Source organism: Salvelinus sp. IW2-2015, linkage group LG1 (assembly GCF_002910315.2).
Source record: "Salvelinus sp. IW2-2015 linkage group LG1, ASM291031v2, whole genome shotgun sequence".
NCBI lineage: Eukaryota > Metazoa > Chordata > Actinopteri > Salmoniformes > Salmonidae > Salvelinus > Salvelinus sp. IW2-2015.
In genome coordinates this window covers 40,962,511-40,982,990 of record NC_036838.1, presented here as the reverse complement: position 1 = coordinate 40,982,990, position 20,480 = coordinate 40,962,511, and the positions used below count along the sequence as shown (strand labels likewise).

Genomic DNA, 20,480 nt, shown 5'->3' with positions numbered 1-20,480 from the left:
TTTAATGTTTATGTTTGTTCCATAGAATCACAATTTTATGAATAATGAATTTGTGTTTTGTCCATATTACAATACACAGTGCTCTACATCCTGTCACATCTCACAAAATGGATTGTTATATCTGTGGGGAATCAGTAGCTGTGCTTGGCTTTTGTTCAGATGGCTTGGGAAATTAGTCATTAGTCAAACAGTAGCCTGTCTTCTATGATCACAGAACTACAGCACCCTCAAGAGGCAGACAGATGTAAGTTATGGAAGTTATGGAAGGGCCCCTCAGAAGTGTCAACCGTGTGTGTGTATGAGTGACTGTTTTGTGACTGTTTTGTGTCTGAGAGATAGAGTAAAATGGAAACCTCAACCTGTTCCCACTCAGTGTTATCTCTCCTATTCCACTGACTTAGATACTTAGAGACAAATAATTAATATTTCATTGGACGGTTATGGGGTTATGGAAGAGAGCTGCTTCCTATTGCAATTCTGCAGTCTCACTGCAATAAATGGAATTATGTGTGGAGCAGACGAGATTGGCCGAATCAGCTCATCTCAGGGCTCTGGAAAATTCACCATCATGGACCAGTAGAAAGAAAGAGAGCGAAGAAAGGACAGAGAGAGAGAGAGAGAGAGAGAGAGAGAGAGAGGAAAAATGAGAAAGGGAGCAAGAGAAAGAGATGGAGAGGGAAGAAAAGAACAGCAGCAGGAAAGGAGGGGGAGGTGGAAACGAGAGGGAAAGGAGAAGGCGAGAGACTGGGGAGAGATAACTCTCTCACGGTTTCCAATTAAATGTCTCATTTACCCCCTAATTCCTCTTATTCAGAAATGCATTTGTTCAGATTTGCAGTGTCTAGACTGTAATTCCAGTGTGGTAATGGAGAAGGAACGCCCCTGCCGTGGTGTTTGGACGCTGTTCAGGGGCGATAATGGGCATCATTTCTGGGCAATGATTTTTCTAAATAAAAATGCTTTCCTAGACTGCCTGCGAAGGTAATGTAAGTGATGGCTATATAGCCTAATGCATAGATGTTTGGCTCATGCTGATACCACAGTGGAGGTAGAGGAAGGGCTCTGGGGTTGAGCCACATAGTGAGCAGGTTGATTACTGTGTGTGTCGTTGTGTGTGTCTGTCTGTCTGTGTGTGCACGTGTGCGTGCATGCATGTGCAAGCTATGCCGTGCATGTGCTTTCTGTGTTTGTGCAAGTGTGTGTACATGTGTATTGCAGTGGTTCAGTCACCTTGCTGAGCGAGCGGTCGCTGACACTGCGTGCTAGCTGCTGAGTCTCAGCTATTTGGTCGGCCACACGCTTCTGTTCATTCAGCTTCTCGGCCAGCATCTCCAGTTCAGTCAGAGCCAGCTGCACAGGCAGGCGGTCTACGTGACCCTTAGGTGTGTTCTTCAGCATGTCCTAAGAGACAAACACAGAAACAAACATTAAATAAAGTGAATAGGTGTTGGTTTGCGTGTGTGTGTGTGTGCACATGTAAAAGCCCATCGTTTAAGTTTTCATATTTATGAAAAGAATCCAAGGATTTATTGAGTTTCATCACAGATCTGTGTGTGTGTCTGGCTTACCTGAAACTGTGTGTGCTTGTGGACCTGCAGAAATATGGCCTTGTATTCTGTGTGTGAGTCCCAGAAGGGTTTAAGTGCTTTAAATTTAGTTCCCTGTGTAATGTATGATTTAACACAGACACTCCCTCTCCGGAGTCTTGAGTTTTAGGCAAGAGGAAAACGCCTAATTCATATTCATAACTTATCTTTGAATTCATGGATAATCGATGCCTACTGAGGGATGAAATGAGGTACTGCTGTTCCAGTACGCAAGTTCAAATCAAAATCTTTACACACACAATCTTGAGCGAGGATGAGTAAAGGAAGAAAAAGGAGTTGACTGCATGAAAAGCTAATATGGTTGTGCACTTGGCAGCCCTAGCTAAGTAGAGCCATGCCTGGTGTTGGATTTAGAAAATGTTTCTATAGTAGATTTCATCTGCCCAATGTACAGTATCATGCCATGTGCAGAACTCTTGATTAGGTCTATAAAACATGGTCTGGTGTAAATCTCAGATTGTTTATATTTTATATGACATTATCTAGTCACTGTTAGCGGTGATGAAGGTTCCGGTAAAGGCATATATATACCTGCAGTAATAGGATGAACTGGGGAAAGCGTTGGATGGGCTTCACCATGAGGCCGTACAGGGTGATCCGGTCAATACTGGACGCCTGCTTCTTCTACACAACACAGGACAAGTAGGTTTACATAAACAACATAGCATAGTACAGTCAGAAGATAATCAATACACTAAGAGAAAGACACCTTTAGTGCTTATTCAGAGGAACAAGATATATAGAGTTTAGGAGTGGGAGTAGGAGTGGGTTTAGGTTAGTAAGGTGTGGAGAAACAGACTTTGGTGTCTGTGCTGGTCAGTAGAGAATGAGTAAATGGAGGTGGTCAGTGTACAGTATAGGAGTGTGGGTGTGGGTGTAGGTCATAACACAGGGAGTGAAGTCCTACGGCTGTGTATGAATAGAAAACTGCTGATAACAACAGCCACAATGTGCTACACTGACATCATCCGAACAGGTTCATCATTAAATACAGTGTACCTTGTGAGACTTTAGGTTTGAGAAGGTGCACTGTATAGTATGTAAGAGTTGCTAATTGGTGCAGTATAAATATTCTCTATTAGTGCAGTATACAGTATATATATATATAAAACAAAACGAAAGATTTCAAGTTGTTGAAAGAGAAACAATAAAGCAACTACACTTTTAACCAAGTATCAAGACACTAGTAGAATATAGTATAATATAAGAGCCTAATTAAATAGTAGCTGTGACCGTTGGTTAGAGCTTATTTAAAGAAAAATAGAGTGTATTAGAGAATAAAAAGCACATAGACAAGTCTACTTTGTAACTCACCTTTAAGAATTCCAGGAAAGCTGGTTTGGACATGCATGCCTTTTTTATAAGGGCCATGGCATTGGTGAAGTTATTGACATAGTCGCTGTAAACATCTAGCACCATGGACTTGGAAAACTGTGGAAACCCAGAAAGGTGGGATTATGGGAAACACAAGACCTTTGGATATCAGATCAGGAATCTGTTGGCTTTTTCATGAAACAAATGAATTCAGGGACAAGTCATGTTTGGTTATTTGATCTGTGAAAACGTCTGACAATATCTTTCTTCTGACAGATCTTTGAAGTTCCGAGAAATTCAACAGCTCATCTAGCAATCCTAATACTGGAAATCCACAGGTCATTTCACTGTTGGGAAGGGTAGAAAACGGCCATTTAAATGTGGTATTTAACACCCTGATCTGTTTACCATCCAGGAGACCAACAAACACCCTTCACAATCCTTTAGAGGGGGTGAGGTGGGGATGTTGAGAGGCGGCTGCGACAGCACACAGTCATTCGCTCTCCTTTGATTAAACACTAAGCGGGCTGCTGACAGCAGCAGTAGCTGGAGGAGCAGTAGCTAGAAAATTAGCCAGTCTCACATAGAAATGAACCCTTTACTTCATCTGCTCTGCAAGCCAGGCAAAAACAACACACAGATACAAGTATGAGACCTATAGCATAAAACATTAACATCTGGGTTACAAATCTACACTCAGGTGAAAAAGAGAAATCACCTCTCACAACAGGCTCATTTGGCTGGTCAGGATATCAATGAAACATCACAATAAACAGAGCCAGTAGGAAGGCAGATGGGTCAGAATGGCAGTCTTTGATAGGTAAATAATGAGCAAGCCTTATGGATGAGCACATTGCAGAGGGTCACAGCAGCACACTCATACATTAGTCCAATGGACCAGTGCCAATGCAATAAGCACACATATTCTGAGATTATTTGCTGCTGATGTAGTTATCTCCATGTTTGAGGTTAGTGTTGTTTTCTCAATTTTAAGTGCAGCTCATTATAACTGTGTGGGTGGAAATTGTCTTCTGATGGGAAAACTGACGGATTTTACTTGGACAAATAAAACATTTCTCTCTCTCTCTCACTCTCACACACACACACACAAAGTCTCACTAACCGAGGCCACAAATAGGTCCCCAATCTTCTCACTGCTGTCCCACTCAGCCACACGTGATGCCAGTGCGATCTGGAACATGGAGTGACACTGAGTGATCTCCCGTAGACGGTGAAATATGGGCCGGATCTTCCGTGGGCTCAGGATGCGTGGGTCCGCCTCTAGCAAGGGCCTCTGGTACTCCTGGGGAAACAGTACACCCAAGTTAACTTGGATTAGGTGTGCTTTACGGTAGAGAACGATATAAAATACACAGGTAGGCCCTGATCATAAAAAAGCCACACTTCAATAGCAACATCTCTCAACAGATACAACAGCAGCATCCAACAGGGCTTGGACCCTTACTGGAACGCACATTGATGCAATCGTCAGTTAGTAACACTCCTATAAGCAATTGCAATTAGTTAAGAAGCTGTACAGTATCAAAACTAGTCAACTGTGTAAAACATGTGCACATTACTGCAATGTCTTTTAAAGTGAGTCATTTAAATATGGCAAATGTAATCTGTGAAATCAGAAACTGCCAGATGCAGTAAGCAGAAAATCAGCAATGAAAGTCAATGTTTGGAAACAACAATAGATGATAGACTAGTGCTGCTATTGTTGTTTTACAAGCTTCCCCTGCCCAACCATAAATCCTCCACAGCAAATTAATTATCGACAAGTGGAATATGGACAGGGGGCATAACACAGGCAATTTCTGATTTTATAGGACTGAAGTCGCAGTTCTTAATGTAAAAAAAAAAATTGTGCCCGTGGCTTTTTTCTTTTATGTTTCCTCTAGCAGTGAGCTGGCCTTGTTGAATTGAAAGCAAAATCACAAAAAAGGATTAACATCCGCAATTATCAAACACAATCATCTCATGACAAAACAAAGGTAATACAGCATTGTATCTTAACAGAAAACATAACCCTCCCACTGATCACGCCTGTTTCCATTTCAGCTGCTGTGTCTCTTCATCTCTGAGGAGAGATAACGAATGCTTCTCTCTCCACCACAGAAAAAGAGAAGAGAGAATCCCATTCTGTGATTCTGTGAAAACCTGATAGAGAGAATCTCTCTCTTAGCATCAGCGGGGCACCACAGATGTGAGAGGAATCTGTTCTATCATGATTATTTATGCGGAGCAAGCGTGGTAATTTCATACTTATCTCCAGTTTCCTTTTCAGACTCATTCTTAAATGCTGAAAAGATGAAAGTATTACATTTGTCAGAGTAAGCATAGGGCGGAGGAGGGATGGTAGGGAGTAAAGCACTCACCTGAAGGATTCTCCTGAGGGACTCAAGATAACTGCGCTCACTCTGAATGATGGAACCCAGGATGTGGCGTCTGACCACCTGAGAGAGGAGGCCAGGCAGAGGTCAACGGTCACACAAAGAAAACGGCATGATGGGAGTGTGTGACAGGTTGTTTGATAGTACTAGGCTACTGTAGGCATGCCTGGGCGTGTGATTGTAATAGGGTAAGAGAGTTTGGGTGGGGCAGCCTTCTTTTCATGAGGCCCGGATTTACCATGAGGTTTACCTTGAAATGAGTAGCACTGTACTTAACTGTAGCAGACATATTTCTCCCAATCGTACTACCGAGTCAGTGTTGCCAATCTAAGAATATTGTTTGCATCATTGCCTGCATATCACATGAATTTAGATGTTCACAGAATACTCTGACACACACACACAAATGCAAACATCTGTATACACACCTGCTGGCTGCTCAGTCCCTCAGGCATGGGGCTCAGCTGTGCAGGAGGCTGTTTCACCTCCGACACAGCCACATCCAGGTACCCTGCGTCATCCTCCACATCCTCTGCACAGGGGAACACACACACGCACACTCAGAGGCACATTTACAGCTTTCACATCTCAACTGGAGCCACACTCCCAGATGCACTCCAACTTTATTATCTCTAAAATATAAAGAGATTTGCACTCTGCATGAAAGACTTAGGAGGGAAAAAGATATTTCAAACGAACAGCCTGAATACAAACTCGTTCAGAAGGCACTAAACAAAATCCAAACTTCCCTGCAACCATACAGACATAGATACTAAAACTGATTTTCGCCAGCCAACACCACTCCAATTAATGACTTTGGAACGATAAACGTGTGTCAGTATCAGAAATATATAATGCTGCCCAGATTCCCCCTGATCAACAGCTACAAATAGAACCACTGGCCTCTTTACCTCTTTTTGATTGTTTGAAAAATTATTTTATTTGTGGCTCTGTTATCTGTGGTTTCTGGAGCTGCTCGACACTCCATTAACGGATGGTAATCTGGTTCCATTGTGTACCGAGGCTTCCTGGGGTACAACCTCTGTCATGTGAGATTTTCTGCCCGTTCCTCTCCCACACATCAAACCCTTCCGTTCGCCACAGAGTCTGTCTTTAATCGGCGCGAGCCGCTCGACTTATCCCAGCTGTGTCATTTGACTTATCTTACATCGTTTAGATCATTTTTCCACGAGTCTTTTCTCTTTTAAAGCTGGGATTGGAAAGGAAATGGGAGGCTTTCTTCTCTATCTGCCTCTAACATTACTTTTGGCTCGGCTAGCGTCACACAAGTTCTCCACCGCAGCTTAATTCAAAGTGGCAGATGAAATGTATGTGAACTCCTATCTTCCACAGAAACTCTCATTTCACAACAAATTTACACATATCTCCATAAGAGGGATACTTTAATCTGAGACAGTCATTTGGCAAAAAGTAATTTTGAATAATTTTTTCCCAGATTACCTGAGTGGTCCTTCTTGTGCAGGAAAGAGACTCTCCGCATGAAGGCTATTTTGGTCTTGTCCAATCCGTCCTTGGTCCCACTTCTAGCGGCCTTCATTAGCTGATGAACCTGGTTCAAAAGGACAAAGAGGCCAAAACAGTTAGTCCACGAGGAGAGAGAGGACAGAGCCAGGGAACACTGCAGAGTAATCCACAAGGAGAGATAGAGAGAGATGGGACACTGGATGCATCAAGCCATGAATACTGCCATATGCGCCTCTCAGTTGGTCTGTAACTGTCTGATCTAGTCACTAATCAGAAAGTCTATGAGGAGATCATAGTTTCTGCTAACCACAAACCCCACCCTGAGCATCACTGAGGCCTAGCAGATTCGTGATGCCCACAGACCAAGAATATACCCATGGTGGAGGTATTTTTAAATGATGCCACTTCAGGAAACTAGGTTATCAACTTGGAGAAACTGGCAACGTGTTTATGGATGCAAATGTGTTTTACTCATTCATGTATCCCTAAAACTTGTCCTCATACTAAACTAGAAGGAGAGAGACAAATCTCTCATGAGAACGACTGTTTGGAGGAAAGCAGAGAAACATTAGCAAGAACAGGATGGTAAAGAAAGTGAATCATTATAATGCGCTTCATACTACAGCAGGCATATTTTGGCTTTGGTAATATTGTAATCCTTCCACAGCCTTCTGGGCGCTGTAATTTTGAGTTCTAAGTTGATGTCATGTTGTGTTTTCTTACTGCCAGTGATCTACCTTGGTGTCATAGTTGTTTTTCCCACCCAGCCTCATGGCTATTTCACGTTTGGTCCTGGCACAACGCTCCCTCAGCCGACGCACGTCAGGGGAGTACTGCTACAGTACGGGAACGCCACAGGTGTTGGGCAGTGTGGTGCGAAGCAGGTCAGGGCAGGTTGTGTTAAACCACACAGCAGGACACAGGGATGAAGGAAGGGAGATGAGACAGCGGAAAATTGAGGGAAAAGGGATCAAGACAAAACAAGCAAGGCAACACCTGGATTAATCACAAGGATGGAGGGCGGAAGCTTAGAGCACTGCGCTGGTCAAATGGTAATGTCAGCCTAGACTAATAGCAATGATCTTGGTGAAGGAAGTGAGTGCAGGGGGGAGGTTGAGGCAGACATGAAGAGGGAGGGGATGTTCATAGACTACCTCCTGCTGTGATATTCATTTCAGTAAAGCCACCATCGTTTCTGCCCAAACGTAACAAGCAAGTGTTCATAACAAGCAGGTCATCGCTCCCCTCTGTATATGGATATCATTTCATAGAATGTTTTCTAAATCTACGTATCAATAGCACCAGCTCAGTCAAATATGTTTTGTCAAAACTTCCCCATAGTGTACTCTACATACACAGTATATACACAGGGATGAGACTGGACCAAGTCTGACCAGAATAGCGCACAACTTCAATGAGTATATACTGCCCCCATGTGGAGGAGAGAGAGCCTACAGTCACCTACAGTATGGTTATAACATACAGCTTCTAGACAGTGTCATGACTTTGATGCCTTTCAAGTGAGAAGGAAGCTTGTTTATTCTCAGGCCACAAAGCGAGAATATTAACCCACCCAGACAGGGCTGATACATGTTTCATGTTCTTTGTATTTTCCCCAACAGTTTCTCACATGAATAAAATAAGTGTGGTGGGAGTGCAGTAGCATTGGGTGAAATATTCTCTTTGAGTCATGTCTTATGCATTGAACACAAACACAAAAATCCAAACAAACAGACAGACCGACAGACAGACATATACAACAGAACGCCATCTCTCCTACCTTGCTGCGGGTTGGTAGCTTGCTCTCGGTATCAGACTGCTCGTCGTAACTTTCAAACTCACTGGAGCTCCAACCGTTGCCTGCACCCTGGGGCATTTCTTCTCTGTGCACATCCTCGTAGATCATGTCCCCTGACACACACACACATACACATACACACACACATACACACACATAGATATACTGACATCAACAAAGCACAAAAACTGTATAGTGATCCAAGGACTGACAGTGCATGTTCAGACAGCAGATTCTCAAGCTCAATCAAGCACAGCGCAGTATTTAAGAGGAACCAAATGGCATTTGAACCCAGGTCTGATGTGCATTGATCCAAAGACTGATGGTGCAGTATCAGACAGGATAGACATCCAATAAAAGCAGTCAGTGGCCCGAGCCCCTGCCCCAGAACTCACCTTCGTCAGGAGAGAGTGGTCCCTCACAGGGCACGTCATCATAGATCACCTCCGGGCTCCCTGTCTGGAGTGGTGCATCGGCCTCATCATCATCCACACCTTCACCTATTGGGGAAGACAGTCACAACCCCAAGCCACAGAGCCAGGAGGAGTGCTTGTCAGTGATTATTTTGCATGGCAACCAAACTTCAAGAGCAGAACCACAAGCTTTTCCCCCAAGCATTATACCCCAAGGTTCTGTCACTTCTATGTTGTAATTGTCAGTGCCATTTACATCAGTTAGATGTACAGTGGCAAGAAAAAGTATGTGAACCATTTGGAAAAACCCGGATTTCTACATAAATTGTTCATAAAATTTGATCTGATCTTCATCTAGGTCACAACAGTAAACAAACACAGTCTGCTTAAACTAATAACACACAAACAATTATATGTTTTCATGTCTTTATTGAACACACCTTGTAAACATTCACAGTGCAGGGTGGAAAAAGTATGTGAACCCTTGGATTTAATAACTGGTTGACCCTCCTTTGGCAGCAATAACCTCAACCAAACGTTTTCTGTAGTTGCGGATCAGACCAGCACAACGGTCAGGAGGAATTTTGGACCATTCCTTTTTACAAAACTGTTTCAGTTCAGCAATATTCTTGGGATGTCTGGTGTGAACCGCTCTCTTGAGGTCATGCCACAGCATCTCAATCAGGTTGAGGTCAGGACTCTGACTGGGCTACTCCAGAAGGCGTATTTTCTTCTGTTGAAGCCATTCTGTTGTTGATTTACTTCTGTGTTTTGGGTCGTTGTCCTGTTGCATCACCCAACTTCTGTTGAGCTTCAATTGGCAGACAGATAGCGTTACATTCTCCTGAAAAATGTCTTGATAAACTTGGGAATATATTTTTCCGTCGATAATAGCATGCTGTCCAGGCCCTGAGGCAGCAGAGCAGACCCAAACCATGATGCTCCCTCCACCATACTTTACAGTTGGGATGAGGTTTTGATGTTGGTGTGTTGTGCCTTTTTTCCTCCACATATAGTGTTGTGTGTTCCTTCCAAACAACTCAACTGTAGTTTAATCTGGCCACAGAATATTTTGCCAGCAGCGCTGTGGAACATCCAGGTGCACTTTTGCAAACTTCAGACATGCAGCAATGTTTTTTTTGGACAGCAGTGGCTTCTTCCATGGTGTCTTCCCATGAACACCATCCTTGTTTAGTGTTTTACGTATCATAGACTCGTCACAGAGATGTTAGCGTGTTCCAGAGATTTCTGTAAGTCTTTAGCTGACACTAGGATTCTTCTTAACCTCATTGAGCATGCTGCGCTGTGCTCATGCAGTCATCTATGCAGAACGGCCACTCCTAGGAAGAATAGCAACAGTGCTGAACTTTCTCAATGTATAGATAATTTGTCTTACCATGGACTGATGAACATCAAGGCTTTTAGAGATACTTTTGTAACCCTTTCCAGCTTTATGCAAGTCAACAATTCTTAATCTTAGATCTTCTGAGGTCTCTTTTGTTCAAGGCATGGTTCACATCAGGCAATGCTTCTTGTGAATAGAAAACTCAAATTATGTGAGTCTTTTTATAGGGCAGGGCAGCTCTAATCTCGTCTCATTGTTTGGACTCCAGGTTAGCTGACTCCTGACTCCAATTAGCTTTTGGAGAAGTCATTAGCCTAGGGGTTCACAATCTTTTTCCAACCAATACTGTGAATGTTTAAATGATGTATTCAATATAAGACAAGAAAAATACAATAATTTCTGTGTTATTAGTTTTAAGCACACTATGTGTGTCTATTATTGTGACTTAGATGAAGATCAGATCAAATTTGATGACCAATTTATGCAGAAATCCAGGTAATTCCAAAGGGTTCACATACCTTTTCTTGCCACTGTATATCATAGTCTTGAAAACATCAACAGTTCATTGATTATATTAGCAGGGACTTAGCAGGGAGGCCCTGTGTGTTGTTGTTATCTGTGGTAATTGTGGGGTTGTGCTATGGAATTGTGGCAACATGATTATATCCACCTTGTTTGTAATGTATCGACCTTATCTATCTCCACGGTCCGCAGGATTTGTCATTAATTGCTTTGAGAGTCTTTCAGCCTAATTTAGCTTAGGGGCTTTATTGATTCGTTTTTAAATTGTGATTTGTCTGGAACGGTTCCTTATAAACCTCAAACATCAACAATCACTGGATTCAATTAATCTGATGAGAGATGTGTATTCTGACATGGATTAGCCGCCACAGCTCTATATAAGATTTTAAATAACATTGGACACAATCCAAGAGAGAGACAAAACAGACAGTGTTCTTCTACTACAATAGGAATTAGCTACGCAAGCGTGCACACACAGACACGCACACATCCTCTCTCTGTGAAGCATGTGTACCGAATGAAAAGGGAATAACAGAATCTTGGCTATCAGCCTGACTATCTGCAGATCTGCAAAGTAACTGACTCAGTCTTCTGAACAGTACTCATTATTTCAAACAGCCTGAGTGTATTTCTTCAAGCTGAGTTTATTTTCCCCAACAATCCCAGAAGGCAACACAACAGAACTCAGGCAAGTTTCACCTTGTTTTGGTGAAAACCTTTTTAGCACAATATGGCATTTCTTGACGGTAGTCCTGGGATTAGGACCCAGACTGGTCGTAATGTTAGGACCAGAAGAAAATGTAACGCTGGTATCGAACTCAATGACTGAGAGCCCAGCTACCAGAATCTTTGAATCGGTTACAAACATACTATTACACTGTAGTAATCCAGTACTGATAGTAACACAGAACATCCATACTGTAGTATGACTAAATAGCAACAGTGTTATTAAATTTGTCAAATAGATTTGTATCAATCTACAGGAATGTAAGTCCACACACACCCATACAGTTATAGAGAGGACACAAAATCGCCTTTTCCCCCTCAGAATGCTGAAATTAAGGTTCTACAGCTGCACCATTGAGAGCATCTTGGCTGGCTGCATCATCGCTTAGTACGGCAACTGCAAGGCACCCGACAACAAGGTGCTACAGAGGGTGGTGAGTGCAGCCCAGTACATCACTGGGGCCGAGCTCCCTGCCACCCAAGACCTCTATACCAGGCGGTGTCAGAGGAAGGCCCAAAAACTTGTCAAAGATTACAGCCACCCAAGCCATAGACTGTTCTCTCTGCTAACATATGGCAAGTGGTACCAGTGCACCAAGTCTGAAACCAACAGGAACCTGAACAGCTTCTAACCCCAAACCATAAGACTGTTTAACAAGACTGCTAAATAGTTAATTAAATGACTACCCGGACTACCTCATTGACCCTTTTTTGCAATAACTCCATGTAAATACACTGGACGCTACCCCACACTCACACATACTTACACTGACTGACACCACAACACACACACATAACACGAGCACACATGCAAACAGCTTGTAAGTAAGCATTTCACTGTAAGGTCTAAACCTGTTGTATTCGGCAGATGTGACAAATACAATTGATTTTTGATTGATTTGAATGATTTGAATTGATTTGATTCTGACGCCACACATACAGTTGAAGTCGGAAGTTTACATATACTTAGGTTGGAGTCATTAAACTCGTTTAACAAAATTCTTGTTAACAAACTATAGTTTTGGCAAGTCGGTTAGGATATCTACTTTGTGCATGACACAAGTAATATTTCCAACAATTGTTTACAGACAGATTATTTCACTTATAATTCACTGTATCACAATTCCAGTGGGTCAGAAGTTTACATACACTAAGTTGACTGTGCCATTAAACAACTTGGAAAATTCCAGAAAATTATGTCATGGCTTTAGAAGCTTCTGATAGGCTAATTAACATAATTTCAGTCAATTGGAGGTGTACCTGTGGATGTATTTCAAGGCCTACATTCAAACTCAGTGCCTCTTTGCTTGACATCATGGGAAAATCAAAAGAAATCAGCTAAGGCCTCAGAAAAAGAATTGTAGACCTCCACAAGTCTGGTTCATCCTTGGGAGCAATTTCCAAATGCCTGAAGGTACCACGTTCATCTGTACAAACAATAGTACGCAAGTATAAACACCATGGGACCACGCAGCCATCATACCACTCAGGAAAGAGACGCGTCTGTCTCCTACAGATGAACGTACTTTGGTGCGAAAGGGCAAATAAATCCCAGAACAACAGTAAAGGACCTTGTGAAGATGCTGGAGGAAACAGGTACAAAAGTATCTTTATGCACAGTAAAACGAGTCCTATATCGACATAACCTGAAAGGCCACTCAGCAAGGAAGAAACCACTGCTCCAAAACCGCCATAAAAAAGCCAGACTACGGTTTGCAACTGCACATGGGGACAAAGATTATACTTTTTGGAGAAATGTCCTCTGGACTGATGAAACTCAAATAGAACTGTTTGGCCAAAATGACCATTGTTATGCTTGCAGGGAAAAGGGGGAGGCTTGCATGCCGAAGAACAACATCCCAACTGTGAAGAACGAGGGTAGCAGCATCATGTGGGGGTGCACTTCACAAAATAGATGGTATCGTGAGGAAGGAAAATTATGTGGATATATTGAAGCAACATCTCAAGACATCAGTCAGGAAGTTAAAGCTTCATTACATTTACATTTACATTTAAGTCATTTAGCAGACGTGTAACGGATGTGAAATAGCTAGCTAGTTAGCTAGCTGATTGAAACGCTAGCTGATTGAAACGCTAGTGGCGTTTCAATCAGTTACGTCACTTGCTCTGAAACCTATAAGTAGTGTTGCCCCTTGCTCTGCAAGGGCCGTGGCCTTTGTGGAGCGATGGGTAACGATGCTTCGTGGGCGACCGTTGTTGATGTGTGCAGAGGGTCCCTGGTTCGCACCCGTGTCGGGGCGAGGGGACGTACTAAAGTTATACTGTTACATTGATGCTGTTGACCCGGATCACTGGTTGCTGCGGAAAAAGGAGGAGGTTGAAAGGGGGGTGAGTGTAACGGATGTGAAATGGCTAGCTAGTTAGCGGGTACGCGCTAGTGGCGTTTCAATCAGTTACGTCACTTGCTCTGAAACCTATAAGTAGTGTTGCCCCTTGCTCTGCAAGGGCCGCGGCCTTTGTGGCGCGATGGGTAACGATGCTTCGTGGGCGACCGTTGTTGATGTGTGCAGAAGGTCCCTGGTTCGCGCCCGTGTCGGGGCGAGGGGACGGTTTAAAGTTATACTGTTACAGACGCTCTTATCCAGAGCGACTTACAAGTTGGTGCATTCACCTTATGATATCCAATGGATACCCATCACAAATGGGTCTTCCAAATGGACAATGACCCCAAGCATACTTCCAAAGTTGAGGCAAAATAGCTTAAGGACAACAAAGTCAAGGTACTGGAGTGGCCATCACAAAGCCCTGACCTCAATACTATAAAAAATGTGTGGGCAGAACTGAAAAAGCGTGTGCGAGCAAGGAGGCCTACAAATCTGACTCAGTTACACCAGCTCTGTCAGGAGGAATGGACCAAAATTCACCCAACATATCGTGGGAAGCTTGTGGAAGGCTACCCGAAACGTTTGACCCAAGTTAAACAATTTAAAGGCAATGCTACCAAATACTAATTGAGTGGATGTAAACTTCTGACCCCCTGGGAATGTGATGAAAGAAATAAAAGCTGAAAGAAATCATTCTCTCTACTATTATTCGGACATTTCACATTCTTAAAATAAAGTGGTGATCCTAACTAACCTAAGACAGGGAATTTTTACTAGGATTAAATGTCAGGAATTGTGAAAAACTGAGTTTAAATGTATTTGTCTAAGGTGTATGTAAACTTCCGACTTCAACTGTACACTCACACACACACTTTCACACTCACCATATAAGCTGCTGCTACTATCTATTATCTATCCTGTTGCCTAGTTACATCGACCCTACATATACACTTCCGTTCAACAGTTTGGGGTCACATAGAAATGTCCTTGTTTTTTTTTTAAAGCTCATTTTTTGTCCATTAAAATAACATAAAATTGATCAGAAATACAGTGTAGACATTGTTAATGTTGTAAATGACTATTGTAGCTGGAAACGGCAGATTTTTTATGAAATATCTACATAGGCATACAGAGACCCATTGTCAGCAACCATCACTCCTATGTTCCAATGGCACTAATCCATGTTTATCATTTCAAAAATGTTAATTGATCATTAGAAAACCCTTTTGCAATTATGTTAGCTCAGCTGAAAACTGTTGTGCTAATTAAATAAGAAATAAAACTGTCCTTCTTTAGACTAGTTGAGTATCTGGATCATCAGCATTTGTGGGTTTGATTACAGGCTCAAAATGACCAGATCAAAGACCTTTCTTCTGAAATTCATCAGTCTATTCTTGTTCTGAGAAATTAAGGCTATTCCATGATAGAAATTGCCAAGAAACTGAAGATCTCGTACAACACTGTGTACTACTCCCTTCACAGAAAAGCGCAAACTGGCTCTAACCAGAATAGAAAAGGGAGTGGGAGGCCCACGTGCACAACTGAGCAAGAGGACAAAGACATTAGAGTGTCTAGTTTGAGACAGACGCCTCACAAGTCCTCAACTGGCAGCTTCATTAAATAGTACCGGCAAAACACCAGTCTCAATGTCAACAGTGAAGAGGCGACTCCAGGATACTGGTCTTCTAGGCAGAGTTTCAAAGAAAAAGCCATATCTCAGACTGTCCAATAAAAATAAAAGATTATGTTTGGAAAAAGGACACAGACACTGGACAGAGGAACTGATCACAAAACTGAGGTACAGATTGTTAAATCAGATTTCTACAGTATCCATGCATGATGCCGAAAATGTTTACACCACACTTAAAATAGATTACTATTATGAACTAAGGCATACATTTTTCAATATCAACAAGAACAGGGAGTATGTGGAAGACAACTAAAGAGGAAGGAAATAATAATAATAATAATAAAGTTGAGCAGAGCTTGGCTTAGTCAGGCTCCTTACAGAGTCTTTAGTGGACCACCTTCAAATAGCCTAATGTCAGCAAGAGCAATTTCCCTTGGTGGAAATAGACCAATAGTCCACTATTGATCCTCATCCTGAATTAATTGAATTCCTGTCATGTCCATGTTGAAATCAAATCATGGGAGGGAGAGAGTGTGTGCTGGCCGTTGCCCTTTGGAAGTTCCACGCAACGATTACAGACCAATACAGTTTCTTTTATTACTGTAAAACAATGGTAGTTATGAAGGCCTATACTGTAATTGGTGTAAGCTTGCTCTCTTCTGTCTATATCATGTTTCATGTATCTGTATCTATGCAGTTCTGTACCTTCAGAGTGTTCCCTCAGGCTGGAGCTCTTCTTCTCAGTCTCCACACTATGGTCCTCCGAGTCTGTCTGGTTCTCCACTGGTAACACGTCTCCAGGACCAGACCCTTCCTGGGACTCCTCCCGGGGCTGCTCTCCCACTGAAGGTGCTGCAGCAATGGGCTCAACCAGCTCGACCGGGCCAGAGACCCTGGAACATACCAGGCAGAGTATTGAAAGCAGTTAGGCTGGGTGCTGTGTGGCTCATTACAAGTGAATTGCAGTGTGGAGGAGGAGGAGGAGGTCGAGGAGGAAAGGTGAAGTAGGCGGGGCAAAGAGTCTGAAGCACTGCTGTCCCAGCATGCTAACGCCTTGATCACACAGACAGTGTCATTGCGCAAAATGGTGCGCAGCATAATCTGGAAATGTGTGCAACAAAAGTTACCATTTTTGTCAAGCCGTCTATGCATTTGATGCATACGTTCGATAAATCCAACGTATGCACCACACAACACACTGCAACTGCTTCTGCAACGCAATGCTGCAAGTTAAACACAGAGTTCCATTGGAAATTAATTTACTTCTGGTGTACCAAAACGCAATGACGCTGTTGATGTGATCGAGGTGTAACACTTCCTTAAACCTGCCACAGCTATATGTTCCTAGTGCAGCTCATTTCTGCTAGGTTGGTCAATCCTATTCACTGTGGTTTGATGATTGTGCTGACTGCTGTTGTGAGGGATAGAGAGAGTCATCTGATCCAGGTGATCTCATGTAAGACCATGAATATGATAATGTGACCTTACCTCCTGCTTGTTATATTAACTGTGAGCTATGAAAGATCCCCCTAAACGATAGCCATTGATCACCTGCCATACCTAAAGCCTGACCATAATTATGACTGGCCCTGGAATATTGTCTTTGAGACATCTCCTAATACTGATCTTGTTCTGTAAAGCGCTACCACTTTCTTATGTTTTCAAGCTACCAGTGAGAGTTACAGCAATCCTCCCACATGCTTGATTATACAGCTAGATCTGGGATGGAGGAGAAACCAATCTCATTAAATGCATCCCTCCCACCATCCCTCTCGGCTTTGCCAACAGCCAATATGTCAATCAGTTAGCAAGATACTGTACCTCTCCCCTGTTCCAGGCATGCCTGGAACAGGCATGACAGTCCTCAATGGCAGGCATGACAGTCCTCAATGTTTACAGAACTACGCAGTTTAGTTGTGTAGGAAATATTTTGAAGCCGAATATAGCTTGCAAGCAACCTGTTGGCCAGACTTTCTGTATATATTATTGCATTACCTTCTTTGGCAAGACAACAATAAAGGCGTTAGCTAAAGCTTATTTGAGTAATGTTGAAACTTCAAACCCAGTTCCTAGTAATGTCCGCTAATAAACGTTTCAACTGTTCACATTGCAGTGCCTCCCCAAAGACACCAGACTCAGTCAGGAAGCAGCTCACGGGGCTGGCAAAGACAACCCAACATATTACAGCTAAGAGTTTTTACAGAGTAATGTCTACTCAAGCAGTTTTCTATAAATAAGAACTTTCTAAAATAAATGATTAGAAAAACTATGCTGGGGTAGAATGTGCCTCAGACATATTAATAACACAGCATATGTAATGCCTCATCATGAAACACAAGAAACCTGTTCTGTTCTGTAAAATTCATACAGAACGCATGTCTCATTACTGTGGTTTCAAATGGGGATTTAACCAGACGTTTTTTGAGAACACAAACTATTTCAATGTTTAAAAGACTGGAAAAGTATATATTTTATGGTTCATCTTTGTAGGCCTACGCCCTTCACTTGTCTATACAAGCCCCTGTGAGTCATAGGCCTATAGCAGAAGAAATGGCAAACGTGTTTCAATGCAAATAGAACAGACTGAGGCACATGCAGGCCTTAGATGTGTTTCAACGCCCTCTAACTACAGAACACAGTCGACCAGGGAGCCAAGTTTACTTGGCTTTCCTCCTGTCTCTATGGAAATAGTGCTGACCATGCTGATGATGGGCTAGCTAGACCTTCATTGTAACTACAGTTACTATAACGAGTCTAACCAAACAACACACCACCTGCTATAGCAACTGCATCTTGCGTCTGCCCCCTGACAGTGTACACAGGTCTGTATACGGTATCTGTGTCTTTTGTAACATTGTTTACTTGAACAGCTTGCAAACCCAGCTTGCAGATCTACCACTAAGCAGAATACTGTGCAGAGCAGACAGCAAGGAAGGGTGGAATGAAGATAAAGAAAAAAGGAAAAGGAGTGTTGTAAAGTGGGGTTGCTTAGGTGGAGTGTTAAATGTGTGCCCCTCTAGTCTAAGGTTACAGCTCAACTGAACATAAAGCAGAGCCATATAAATGTCAAGTGTCAAGTTGTCATGGTGACCGTTGTCCAGGACTTTTCATCTTAAGGGTCTCACTTAATGAAAGCTATCTGTCAAAGGTCCTAGAATCAACAGATGCACCTAGACACGCGCAAGCACACACAATACCACTGCTTTCCTGAGTTGAATAGACCTATAGACATGTTATGCATGTTCTACAACAATGTTTCTATTACAAAGTATTCTTTGCGATGCAAAAATATCTGAATCTGAGCTGAAAGAGACACACAGAGCAAATGTGCTGACACACACCTTACACCTTGTTGGAGGAAAAAGCTATTGATAGCTCCACTAGGAAAGGGAGAATATTGACCCACAGTGAAACAGTGTACTCAGCAGAAATCTTCCGGAGGAGAAATCGCAGAAACCACAGTCCCTTCTCTCACAATCCAACCCTGTTCAAACATACACACACACACACAGACACACAGAGAGATACACACACACTATCCCAGTCACTCACATACACCCCGCTTTTCAGTACAGGAAAGCCCACAGGAACGACAGGCCCTGGCTCTCCTATCAGCACGGGTTTCCCAGCACACTTCCTAGCACACCATCATGCTGGGACCTAACCAGGCCCAGTGGCCCCTACCAAGACAGGGGACCCCAAATTAAAAGGTTGATAACATGTTTCTAATGTACATTCTAGTGAACCCCCTAACTCATATACAACTTTTTACACTGCAAACTGCTATAACCTGCAGACTACAGAGTATCTGTTTAGGCTACTGATTCAATATGTCACAGATTTGCCATCTCCTTTGATTTCCTTTTCCAAACATATCAGTCCTATACCTTTTTACTTTGACACGCCCCTTCTCTATGAATAAAGAGATGTTTCTGATTTTGGGTCATGCTAATACAGTATATTGATAAGTTAATGAAGACAGATGTTTCCTCCTATGAGGCTAAACCACACAACCCCTGAAGATGGAATGCAGATAGAAAGCAGAGAGTCTCTTACCGCCTGGGTGGGTTGCTAACTGGAACATCTGTAGGGAGAAATGAAGCGGGAGACATTAGACATCTTTTTTTTTAATGTAACGTCATGCTTGTGTTTGTTACAACGTGTACCATATGGGAAGGACAGCTAAAAAGTTTGGAATACCACCAGATAGGTCTCAATGTGAGCAAAACTATACAAAAGTATATCTTATTTCCTCTTTACTTCATCTTAATTGACCTTGTTTTATGAATAGAGCGGTCAGTCCTGTGTCTCCAAGAAGACAATCGCTGATGAAAACAGACCACAGGAATTTTATTATTAGCGCTATATAGGTCCTGTGTGCAAATCAGCTATATTCCTATCCAAACTATTATTTAATTTATCCAGAGACAATGTGAGCCCTCTCATCTTACCTGGGAGGGCAAAGTCCCAGCCTGACGCCCGTCTCCTCCACCATCCGCTGGGTAACAGGCTTCCACCGTACAGCATCATCAACCCCAGAATTCCCCAGTGCAGTGGAGAAATGCACCACAACCCACTTAACGGATTACTACGTGTAGGCTTCGTGAGAAGTATTTTAATTAAGCACTAATCGCTTCCTTTTGTCCGACAGAAGTTCACATAGATTTAAATCTCCCTRTTTAGCAATGAGTGTAATTAACAGAGCTTGTTTGGCAACATGACTCAGGTAGTCAACAGCATACTGATATCAACCAGAGTTGCACTGCTCTTTATCCAATTAGAACCCAGCTCTCTTTATGACTGTCTGTCTGAAGATATTATGAAATCTCTTTAAGAACTGGCAGCACCTTATGAGACCAGTGGAGAAGAGTCACTCACAATGTGTTGTAATAGAAAGAA

At 42.6% G+C, this 20,480-nt stretch overlaps 1 protein-coding gene across 4 annotated transcripts in view; it reads right to left on the bottom strand.

Moving 5' to 3' along the window:
- The window catches only part of LOC111967700 (rho guanine nucleotide exchange factor 10-like protein), a 114,508-nt gene that overhangs the window by 84,324 nt on the left and 9,704 nt on the right, over positions 1-20,480 (bottom strand). For 2 of the 4 annotated variants that reach the window (XM_023992975.3, XM_023992983.2), the window contains exons 3-14: positions 19,638-19,665; positions 16,287-16,474; positions 8,996-9,100; positions 8,583-8,713; positions 7,540-7,638; positions 6,779-6,887; positions 5,746-5,849; positions 5,303-5,380; positions 4,045-4,224; positions 2,922-3,038; positions 2,139-2,231; positions 1,231-1,401 (exon numbers count right to left, since the gene is read on the bottom strand). In XM_023992975.3, coding sequence (XP_023848743.1) covers positions 1,231-1,401; positions 2,139-2,231; positions 2,922-3,038; positions 4,045-4,224; positions 5,303-5,380; positions 5,746-5,849; positions 6,779-6,887; positions 7,540-7,638; positions 8,583-8,713; positions 8,996-9,100; positions 16,287-16,474; positions 19,638-19,665 — 1,403 coding nt within the window. Of the gene's footprint in view, positions 1-1,230; positions 1,402-2,138; positions 2,232-2,921; positions 3,039-4,044; positions 4,225-5,302; positions 5,381-5,745; positions 5,850-6,778; positions 6,888-7,539; positions 7,639-8,582; positions 8,714-8,995; positions 9,101-16,286; positions 16,475-19,637; positions 19,666-20,032; positions 20,475-20,480 lie in introns of those variants that run through there. The other 2 variants (XM_023992999.2, XM_023992991.3) reach the window with 2 other exon arrangements.